Source organism: Choristoneura fumiferana, chromosome 2, assembly GCF_025370935.1.
Source record: "Choristoneura fumiferana chromosome 2, NRCan_CFum_1, whole genome shotgun sequence".
Classification (NCBI taxonomy): Eukaryota; Metazoa; Arthropoda; class Insecta; order Lepidoptera; family Tortricidae; genus Choristoneura; species Choristoneura fumiferana.
In genome coordinates, this window is record NC_133473.1 from 1,829,822 (window position 1) to 1,842,287 (window position 12,466).

At 37.6% G+C, this 12,466-nt stretch overlaps 1 protein-coding gene across 1 annotated transcript; it reads right to left on the bottom strand.

Moving 5' to 3' along the window:
• Positions 1-5,977: 5,977 nt before the first annotated feature.
• On the bottom strand, positions 5,978-11,342 carry LOC141445610 (uncharacterized). The gene has a single exon (XM_074111460.1). It carries the CDS (start codon positions 11,297-11,299, stop codon positions 6,056-6,058), a length of 5,244 nt encoding a protein of 1,747 aa, XP_073967561.1. The 5' UTR covers positions 11,300-11,342; the 3' UTR covers positions 5,978-6,055.
• Positions 11,343-12,466: the final 1,124 nt, after the last annotated feature.

A 12,466-nucleotide genomic window follows, 5' to 3' on the forward strand; every position in this document is an offset into this window, starting at 1 on the left:
TCTCCTATGCACCACATATCTCAGCTTGTTTGTTTCTTATAATTTAGTCACTTAAGCAGCGGCACTAGCGACATCTATGCTGTAGCCCTTATGGAGAAACTTTCAGCACCCCATTGGAACTAACCGCTCACTCGGACAAGAGATGTCGTTATTAAGCAATCAAATTAAGATTGGTTTTATGTAATCTTTTTGTATTTTTTTATTTCAATCCCAAATTGTTTGTTACTTTTACGGTTATCCCGTAAAATCCCGTAGATCTATCTATATTTTGCGTAGATCTATCTATATTTCAGTTTGTATTTTCGATATGGGTTTTACAGGATGACCGTAATAGTAACAAAAAATTTGGAATTGAAATAAAAAATGCAAAATGTAGGTACACGTATCATGTAAACCCTATACGAGTATTATTATGTATGTACTTAATGCCATATCATATTACTTAGAGGCGGTTGCGCCGCCATTATGCGTAGCTTCATACCAGTAATACGTCTTTCCATTTAATAATCGAATATCCTTACTTATAACAACTTTTACAAATGCAGAGTGCGCAGATAAACCAATACCTACACAAAAATATTCCCAAAACCAATCTTAATTTAAGCAACCTGTTTTAGTCAATGAACATTTTTTTTATTACAAGATTTTATTTAGTTTCACCTGTCCCGTTGTCTGTCTGTCTGTAATCAAATCTTGCAAGTAAAATTTGACCAACTTCCAGTAGTTGGATTGACTTGAAATTTCGTATACCTAAGTACTTGTTACTTGCGTGCCTTGAAATTGGTATACTTTTGTAAATTGCTAGGAGGTAAAATGGCAACAGTGGAAAACAATTTTATTGTTCACTTACAAGGTATATAGAAACTTTTTTGTTTGTGGCTGTTGACACCAGATTGCCTTGGATTTTAGACGAAAATTTTACTTCATGCACTAGAGCATAAAATGTCGTTTTATGCCGCCTAGATCCAGCATAAATACGAAGTTTAAAAGCATGAGAAGTCAAAAATTAAATCTCCCAGACTTGCCAGATACTTTGATAGCCTTATCCGGTCAACATGCTTGTTTATTAGCGATAAGACATTTGAATACGTTTATCTACTTGTCTCTTGGTTTTTTCAATCTTGTTTTTGAGTAATGTGTAATAGATAACATTATGGATCCAAGCACTAAAATTGACATCGACATCGAAAATGGCATCGACTTAAAATGAGGGCTATCGCGTATGAATTCGCCGCTAGAGGCGCTAGTGTAGCGTGAGGTCTCCGAAATGTTAAATCTCATAGTTTTTGGGTGATCTACGCGGGTTTTTTTATTTTATTTTTATTCGACTGAATGGCAAACGAGCAAGTGGGTCTCCTGATGGTAAGAGATTCCCAACCAGCAAAAAAGTCTTGGATTGCGCACTTTATGAGAGTGGTGGGCTTATAGCGCTCTTATAATTGTTTTGGAACATGTTACTGTTCTTATATTAGCCTTAGATAAGCTAGTACAGACTCAAGAACTCTCTATCTTATAACCTAGTCTCATATATGTATATAAGCTCATTTTATAATACTATTATAAGCCTCTTACTCCTACAATAACATTTACGAAGACTCATTGTACTTGAGAATATCTGTTCTTATAGCACCATTCTCTAAGTTTATTTGATTTAAAATGGTCCTGATAAATGCTCTTGTAAGAATGTCAGACTAATATCAGCATAACATAAGAACATTATAAGCGTATACTTTTTTTGATCTTGTTTAAAGCTATTGTAAGACGATAGCAATAGTTTAGTAAGATATTAGAATGATATTAGTTCATTTGATTTTATAATGGTCCTGATAAATGCCCTTGTAAGAATGTCAGACTAATATCAGCATAACATAAGAACATTATAAGCGTATACTTTTTGATCTTGTTTAAAGCTATTATAAGATCAATAGCAATAGTTTAGTAAGATATTAGAATGATATTAGTTAATTTGATTTTATAATGGTCCTGATAAATGCCCTTGTCAGAATGTCAGACTAATATCAGCATAACATAAGAACATTATAAGCGTATACTTTTTTGATCTTGTTTAAAGCTATTATAAGATCAATAGCAATAGTTTAGTAAGATATTAGAATGATATTAGTTCATTTGATTTTATAATGGTTTTGATAAATGCTTTTGTAAGAATGTCAGCCTAATATAAGCATAACATAAAAACACCAGACAAGTTAAGTGTTGAGAAAGATATTGGTGAGGGTTCTGCAGGATTTTATTTCATGCAAGAAGTCGATATAGAGGACAGAGATTCAGTCTGTGACATAGATCATGTCAGTGAAAATGAATCTTCGACCGAGGACGAAACCTATTATGAAAAAGATTTTGCCTTAAAAAGTGATTTACACTTCAGTTGGGCATTGACTTAAAGTATAAATAATTCAAAAAAACACATTTTTCTAAAGTTTTCTTTGGAAAAGTTGTTTGTTACTAATCAGTATATGCATACGCTTTCGTATCAACGCCTAATTAGAATTCAACCTGTATAAGTCGCAAAACCCAATTCAAGAGATTGCTGTGGCCATCAAGAAATTATTATATCACGGAAAAATGCATGCTATATCTCTTCTAGAAATGGCGTATACTTTTCCACACTAGTGCGCAAAGTAGCACTTTTTGTGCCTGAGTAGGTAATTCGCACAAATATCCTTTCGGGTTGTAATTATATTTACATGGCAATTGCCATTTTACACCCAGGGAAGATGTAAAATCATATGCTCGCCACGGGAAATTACAAAGAAAGCCTCAGATAGCTTGTTTATAGCCCTCGCCTTCGGCTCGGGCCAAATACCCGCAATCTGAGGCTTTCTTTATATTATTTCCCTATGTGAACAATTTACTAATATTTGTTTGATTTTATGGTTTTCATCTTCTTTTACAGATATTTACTCAGGAGATGTAAATCCATCAAATTTAGATGCTTATCCGGGGCCTTTTGTTAGTGAAATTAATCAGCTTGAAAAAGGATTTACTGTCACTACTAAGATAGGAACTGAAAAAAACGTTATTGTAATGGCCGCATCCGTGACACGTTTCACTCAACAAGAAATGAGTTTCTTTCCAAGGCCATGTTAAATTCTTTAACATACGGAAGTCTTTCTTGGTCAAGTAACGGTCTAAATCCATATATTCAGCCATTTACATCACCAACGTTGTCACTTAAATAAAAAGTAAAAACTTTTAGTATATTTGTTTTTATAAAGTCAAGTGATCAGGTTAGGATAAAATCAGGTAAAGGTTAAACAGTTCATGTTTTATGTAGGTAAAGCAAGGAACCCTAAATTAATTCAACATGGCCGTACCATTGGTATTCAGAATGCTAATATTAGAGTAAATTATCTTACAATAGTCTAATAGTGCGCTGGAAAAGTGCAACTATAACAATGGCATCATTTTCACTACAATTATAGAAATAAAAAAATATACGAGATAGAAAATACTATTTTAATTGATTATTTGAGTGGGCGCATGAAATTTGAAGCGTAAAACAGGGTCTACTTTACAGTAAATAATATGTTCCAACGTAAATACTTACCGCGCAACATAAAGAACCACCAATGATAACAAACACGTTATTAATATTACTACTATTATTATACATGCATTCAATTTGTCACTACAATATTTTATTCTGCCACGCTGCAGTTCACTCACCGAGCATAATGCACGCGGAATGTTTCAAAATTTCGTATGGTCGTACATAAAATCAAAATAAGCTTGTTTAGGCTCACAAGATTCTAACGTTGGACCAATATAAGCCTATGCAGGCTTACAAAATACTTACGTAAAAGCGATATTAGCCTAAGGCAGCTTAAATTAGTTTTGTAAAGATTATTGTAAATGCGAACAGTATTCAATAAGACTGATATTAGGACGATGTTAAAATAAATACGCTTATAATTTGTGCCCAAATCCAGGCTTATACGATGATATAAAACCAATATTAGAGTGAAAATTTATAGTCTTGAGATGGTTGTAAGAGGGATTTTGCTGGTTGGGTTACCACCGCCCATAAACATCTGCAACACCAGGGGTATTGCAGATGCGTTGCAACCTAGAAGCAGGATGGGATACCTCAAGTGCCAGTAATTTTCACCGGTTGTCTTACTCTCCACGCCGAAACACAACAGTGCAAGCACTATTGGCTTCACGGCAGATTAGTGAGCAAGATGGTGGTAGCAATCCGGGCGGACCTTGCACAAGGTCCTACCACCTGAAAAGAAGAAGGTTTATTTATAATTAGAATAATTTTTTGGGGATATTTTGCATTACCTGAATTAATTATGGCAATTATGCGTTACAAGGCAATGAATGTCTGTGTTTTGAGACAGTTTTGTCTCTCGGAAACTTTTGTCCTCCTTTTTTTTCCGAACAAAACGGGACTACGCAACACTGGTTGCTCGATTTATTTTTATGGTACGGTTTTAAGGTGTATTAAATATGATTTAAATCTAAACTTTGTTTTTATGCCCGTAATAACAGACTGAAAGCCACACTTAGAAAGACCAAAAACGATAGCCCTCATTGGGTACAGAAATCTAGTTCAGATGACGATGCAAGTACGGTTAGCAAAATGGCATGTATTAAAAATGAAATTTTTGACCTCAACTTTTTAAAAAAAATATAATTATTTCTTTTGACAGGACTGTCAACAAGCCTACAATTTCCGGATGCGTCGAGTAGAGCTCTGGGACCACCAGATGTGCGCAGGTGGCGAGGCTGGCAAGGACACCTGCAAGGGTGACTCCGGAGGACCTTTGATGCACTACCACCAGATGAATAACACCAAGTCCCATTTCGAGGTGATAGGCATACTCAGCTTTGGTGTTCGGCCGTGCGGCACGGGGAACGTTCCCGGCGTATACACCAAAGTGTTCGAGTACTTATCCTGGATTCATAGCAATATTCAGCCTTAAAATAGAATTTCTATAAGTAATTAGGCTTGAAGATACACTTATAAGTAAGTTAGTTACTGAGTGGAGACCCTTTTTCGGTGACAATTGGTGTCATCACCATACAATTTGTTGTAATTTTGCTTGTATAATAATATATTATTGTTTTTTGTGTTTGGTGGTGGTACTGTTGGGACCGTTAATAATCATTTTTCTTTCTTTCTTTCTTTTCTTTTAGTTATAAGCTTAGATGAATGATTGGTCTCGCACGCTCGCTCGACTAGATACCGCGCTACCTAAAAACAAAAGGTTTCGTGAATGCCAAACTCAATATTGTAGTGTGCGTAAGAACGGTGTAAGACAATTTGCAAGGATGCTACGTGTGCGTGACGAATTGTGTTGCCAGCTGCTCCACTGTTACCTGAATTATGGGAAAATAAATTATTCTGTGTTCTATTAAGTTCTGGTTACAAAATGTATCTTGGGAAATACTTAGAATTAAGAAGTAATTAAGAGTGAATGTATTAATATGTTTGTGTATAGTTAGGAGTAGGTTTCTTCTTTAAAAATATGGTAGGTATGATGTAGGTATATCAATGATCAGGCCTCACTTTTAATTAAAAAATATATATATTTAAGGACATTCAATATTTACAAATTATTACTAAAAAATTCATGGACTGAGTCACCAACTAAGAAGTTTTGCGTAGTAAAGATAACACGTTGCAACCTATAGTTAAACCTAATACAGGTTAATTTAAGACTAAAATAAAAAAAAAATGTTTACAAAATATACATACTTAGTGCATACATACATACTTACATACATACGCTTGAAAAACATAACCCTCTTCGGGCAGTCGGGTAAAAGTTAACATTTCAGGAAAATGGGTAGAAATACGAAAAAAACATTTTTTTTCCTTTCCCGTTGTTGAGGCGTCAATCTCGATGCAAGGGTGCGTGTTGAAGATCAGGAGATGATTAAAACTTGACTCAAACTTTACAGTATATAATATGAAAAAAAAACTACATAAAAAGTACATAGTGTGATAGGTGCGACGTCGTAAAGCCGAGTGAGGCGCTCGGTGTTTGTCGCAAGCCCGAGCGCTTTGCTTGCAGTTTATACGGCGTTAACATGCTCCCCCCTTGGGAACGGAAGTTTCCAAAATCGGCAGTGGGCAGAGTCGATTAAAGGCTCTTCGTAGAGTCCCGGAGGTGGTGTACACATCGGCGACGCGTGGCACGCCGTCGGAGCCAGGGTGCAGGCCGGTGACGCGGCCGAGCAGCCAGCGGTTGGGGGGCAGGCGGTCGTCCTTTACAACCACCATCTCGCCAAGTTTGAGGCGCCGGCCATCCTTGTGCCATTTTTGTCTCTTCTGGAGTTCTGAAATGTACTCTTTATAGTATCTACTCCAGAAATGAGTCTTTAACTGCTGCGTCCTCATGTATCGTGAAACGGAGACTGTGGAGTCGTTGACCTGAGGCGATGGCAACATCATCAGAGTTCGTCCGATCAAAAAATGAGCTGGAGTTAGGGGAACTAAGTCTCTGGGGTCTGATGATAAAGGCGTCAGAGGCCGAGAATTGAGGATTGATTCGATTTGGACGAGTAATGTATTCATTTCCTCGTATGTTAAATTTGCAAGGGCCAATACTCTCTTCAAATGATGCTTAATAGATTTCACGGAACCCTCGGCTAAACCGTTAAAATGGGGGCTGTAAGCTGGTGAAAACTGAAAATTTATGGAGTTCTCCGACGCATATTTACTTATTTCCAGCGAAGATGATTTTAATAAACGAGCGAGTTCATTAGAAGTCCCTACGAAATTAGAAGCATTGTCCGAGAAAATGTTGGCAGGTTTGCCTCTGCGGGCAATGAATCTGTTCAAGGCGGCAATGAAAGCCTGTGAACTTAACTCGGTAACAAGCTCGATGTGAACTGCCCTTACAGCCAAGCATACAAATACGCATACGTAGGATTTAATCAACTGACATCCTCTTCCCTTTCTGTTCGCTATCAAAATAGGACCAGCATAATCAACAGCTGTATTAATAAAAGGATAGTCAATGTGAACACGTTGTTCAGGTAGATTACCCATAATGGGCTGTACACTTTTACCTGCGAATCGACAGCAAGTTATACAATTGTGAACGGTTTTTCGAGCAAGATTGCGTCCACCAATAGGCCAATATTTATGTCGTATTGTGGCAAGTAAAAGCTGCGGACCCGCGTGAAGAAGTAGTTTGTGATAATACTCAAATAAAAGTTTAGTGACATGATGAGATGCGTGCAGTATAATGGGGTGTTTTGTGTCATAGTCATAGTTAGAATTAGATAATCGACCACCCACTCTTATTAAATTGTCTGTATGTAAAAAAGGATTTACATTTATTAATTTATTTTTTAAGGGCAACTGATTATTATTTTTAAGTACATTGTATTCATTTTTAAACATTTCTTTTTGCACGATTAAACATAATGAATTAACTGATGAATTTAACTCCGAAATTTTTAAATAGTTCGTAAATTTGTTGTTTGGATTTCGACAGTTAAAGATAAATCTATGAACATAAGCTAATATTCGACGTAATTTTTCGAAGCTAGAATATTTAGTCACAAAGGTATTCATCTGTTCCAATTGTACTTGTTCTGTTAATGAGACGTGGCATACAATTTTAGTTTCTGGTAAGTTGTCAACTTTATGAGTTGGTTTTTTAGGCCAATGTTCTTTATTTAATAATAAATAATCAGGTCCAAACCACCAAATATTTGACTGGTGTAATTGTGAAGGTATAAACCCTCTAGACCCGATATCGGCGGGATTTAATTCAGTTGGCACATAGTGCCATGAGCTAGGATCCGTATTTTCCGTTATTTCGTTGATGCGGTTTAAAACAAAAGATTTTAAAGTTAATTTCGGTGAATTAATCCAACCGAGGACTATGGTGGAATCGCACCAGTAATAACAGCTATCAATATTTAAGCGCAAGGCTGTTTTTACCTTGTCAACTAGACGAGCTGATAAAAGGGCTCCACATAGCTCCAACCGTGGGATTGTCGTAGGCTTAGGTGGGGCCACTTTGCTTTTGGCCATAATTAAATGTACAGAGACCTCTCCATTCTGTGAAATCGAACGAATATAGATGCATGCTGAATATGCTTGAATAGATGCATCGCTAAAAGCATGAATTTCTATTTTTATGGGTGATAGGCATAAAACGCGTCGTGGGATTATAATATTATTTAATTCGTGCAAATGTTTTACGAAATTTGCCCAATCTGACTGAAATTCAGAAGATAAAGGTTCGTCCCATGACACTTTCGTTGCCCACAACCTTTGTAAAATTATTTTAGCTTGTAAAACAATAGGGTTTATTAATCCTAGTGGATCAAAGATCTTTGCGATTGTCGATAAAATATTGCGTTTGCTAATCGGGTTAGGAAACGTATTAACGTCAACTGAAAATGTTAAATTATCCTCTGTACTGGACCAAAGCAAACCTAAGGTTTTAGAATATTCATTTTTATTTATTTTAAGCAATTCATCACTAGAATTTTGACCTTGAATCTGATTAAGTAGGTAAGAATTATTGGAACGCCATTTACGTAAATGGAACTGACCGCTGTGAAGTACATTTGTAAGTGTGTTACATATTTGAATTAATCTATCTTCAGAATCATGACCTGAAATCAGGTCGTCTATGTAAAAATCATGTAAGATAGCACTAGCTACTTCACTGTCAGCGCATTCTTTGCCTAACTGTACCAGACACCTGGTCGCGAGATAGGGGGCGGAAGCAGTTCCGTAGGTAACTGTGTTTAATTTATATGTTTTTAATTCTTCTGTGGGGTTAAAACGCCACAGTATTTGTTGCAAATTGCGCTGTGAATCATGTATTAAACACTGCCTATAAAATTTGTCTATATCTGCACTCACTACGTATCTATGCTGACGAAATCTAATTAATATACTAATGAGGTCGTCTTGAACTGTTGGACCTACATGTTGAATATTGTTCAGTGACAAACCGGAAGTCGTCACAGCTGATCCGTCGAATACAGCACGGAGCTTAGTCGTGAGACTCATTTCTCGCAACACTCCGTGATGAGGGAGAATGTAAGAGGTTTCCTCACGATTAAAGTGCTTATTTTCGGTCATATGACCTAGTTTAATGTACTCCGACATAAAGTCACAATATTTATTTTTAAAGTTAGGATCGCGTTTAAACCTGCGCTCTAAACATAAAAATCGACTTAAAGCCTGTTCATAAGAATCTCCTAATACCCCTGGAGATTCCTTCAATGGCATTTTTACTATAAAACGCCCGTCTGACTGACGGGTTGTGTTCAGTGTAAAATGACGTTCGCATGCATTGTCATCTTTAGATAAAATGTTATGATCTGGAGCTCGAACTGTTTCAAGCTCAAAAAATTGATTTAATTGATTTTGAAGCTCATTATCAGCGGTATTTTGTAAAAAATTGCAATGGACTGTAGTATTATTATTATTACCTTTGCATGACAGAACCGTACCTGACACTAAATAACCAAATTTACTCTTATTTAGAGACGGTTTATTTTTACCTAATGAAATTCTATGTGTACCTAAAACACTCCAAAATATTTCAGCACCTAACAACAAATCTATTTCTGATGGCAAATGGAATGTTGGGTCAGCTAAGAAAATATTAGGAGGAATATTTAGTGATGTACAGTCAACCTTTCGAACTGGTAAAAGTTGCGTAATCTGAGGTACAATGAAGCAATTTATGTCAACTACGTATTTGTCATGACGAGAAGATATAGCTACATCACACCGTTTTGTGATGCGTGACGACTGACAATTTAATCCTTCAACAGAAGTTGAAGTTGAATATGCAGGTAAATTAAGCTTGGAATATAATTTCTCTGTCATCAAGCAACAAGTACTACCGTTGTCCAACAGTGCGCGCACAGTGATTTTGTTACCATCGCGATCAGCGACGTCGACGAGTGCCGTAGACAACAGCACGCTGCTGTGATCAGCGGTGGTAGACGACAGAGCGATATTGTCGTTTGGTTGGTCATCATCAGTGTGCTCGCCCCGCTCGGCGGCGGAGGCAGTCAGTACGGTGCTTGTGCCTGGAGCGCCAGAGCTGTCAGCGCTGGCATGAGACGATTGGTCGTCCGTATGTAATAGTGAATTGTGCCACTTTGAGCACTGTAAGCACGGACCTAGCCGACACTTTTTGTCTGGATGCCTAGGTCGTAAACAATTGAGACATAAATTTAAACTGTTTGCCTTTTGCAGACGTGTTTCTACAGTTAAAGATTTAAATATAGGACACTGATAAACGGCATGTTTATTATTACACAGAGCGCATGAACGTGAAAACGAAGGCGGGGTTAGCTGGTTTGCGACAAAGGTTTTAGGTCGAACATGACTAACATCGCTATGACGACGCCTTTGCTGCGCCTGTGACTCTGCCATGGTTTCCAATAAATCAGCACGATTTTTCAGGAATCCTTGAAACTCGTTCAGTGTAGGAATATCTTTAATGGTGTTTCGGTGTTCCTCCCATTCACGTCTAGTCAAAGGATCCAACTTATTAGAAATCATGTAGATCACAAGCACGTCCCAATGATCGGTAGGCAACTTCAGCGTAGCGAGAGCTCTGAGGTTTTTATTAACAATGTCTATAATATTTCTGAGAGCTCGCGCAGACTCTTTGATCACGGGTTCAATATTAAAAATGGCTTGGATATGATTGTTTATCAGTAATCTATTATTATTATAACGATCGCATAACAGCGACCATGCAACCTCATAGTTATCCGCTGAAAAGTCTAAGGAGCGGATAATTAAAGCAGCACTATCGGTTAAGGCTGCGCGCAAATAATGAAATTTATGAATCGTGGGTATTGAATTATTCGAATGAATTAATGACGCATAGGTATCATGGAACTCGAGCCAATCTTGATAGCGACCAGAAAAACTTGGCAGTTGGATAGTGGGTAACTTTAAGCTTGGCCCACCTGTAAGGACAGCCCTCGAACCTGACTCCGCCGACTGGAGGCTGTCGGCGCCGCCCGCAGCGCCGCTGTGCCTGTCCAACACCTCTCGAGCGCCGGCGACGGCCGCGTAGTACTGATCTTCAAATTCCTTACGTTCTTTAAACTGGTCGTCTGGAATTTCAGACAGACGTTCTATGTCAGACTGCGTGCTGTCGAAATATGCATAAAGTTCCTCGAATTTAGACAAACGAATATTAATTTCTTTGAGTTGTAGGTTACTAAGTGATTCGCAACTTAGAACGACTTCTAAATATGATTTAAATTGCGTAAGCTTGGATTTATACGAAGCTCGCACTCTAATTAAGCCTTTGAGATCCATTATATACTTAGTGCCAAGAATGAAAATGCAAGTAATAGGTACTTCGCGAAATAGATATGCAAGTGAAGCGATAGTTAAATCAAATAATATAATTATAAATGCAAAAAGTAGGCAAAATGCGAGGAAACAAGTAAACATGCGCCGGGTCGCCTTTTGTTCTCAAGGCGGGGAATGCGCGCTGGCCGCTGTGCATGCGCAGACACCGTGCACGACTCTGAGAAGCGCTCGCTTACAGCCACGCAAGAAGCCTGACACAGTACGACACTGTGCTGCGTTGCTGGAAAGCACCGTAAATCGTCTTTAAGCACAGAAATTAAATTAAATATTAGCCACTTGCAGATGAAACCTAAACACGAATCAAATGGAAATTGATTGATAGGCAATTAGATTGTACTTATAGAATTAAGCACTAGAAATTTGTTACGACTAGTTACGTGAAATTACCTTAAATTTTGGTAAAATGTTACAAAGAAGAACTAATGAATAGTGAATTTAATTATTATATTTCTCTTATAAATTTCGTTAGGTACCTAATTAAAGGTTGTACCTAAACGATTGAAGTTGGGGCATTCCAAAGGTAAATGATTTTACCAATGTAGGTACTACTCGTATCTATTGACGAATGACTTTAATGATGAGAATGACTAGGAAATCAATTATGTTAAACGTTAAATGCAACTGGGAATGGACACAAAGTGAAAAATCGGAACGAACTCACAATTAGTTATGCCTTCCTCGGTGCTCACGTAGGTATTGTAATAATGATTGCAGACGACGACTGCTTGATGATGAACTAATTAATTCTTCTTGTTGTAAATTTCTTGATTAAGTTAAAAACTGTGGTTTGTTTCCGTAGGTGGGCCTTTGGGGTACTTCACTCCTGCAAATAGGCACTTTCTGCTTACGAATCACCCTTCGTTAATTAACTTCTTGACGACCGTTTGTGCCACGCAGTTAAACTAGGCCTGATCTGAGTATGAACACTTGCAAATCCGCTGCTTGTAGTCTGCGTGGTTTATGAAATTTTAATTGTTGTTGCACAGTTGGGCCTGATCTGAGTACAATACTTGCAAATCCGCCACGTATCGCCTGCGCTGTCCTTTGATCGCTGTTTGCATTGCACACACTGCTTGATCGCTAATTGACCTCCCTTCGGTGGTCGCTGGG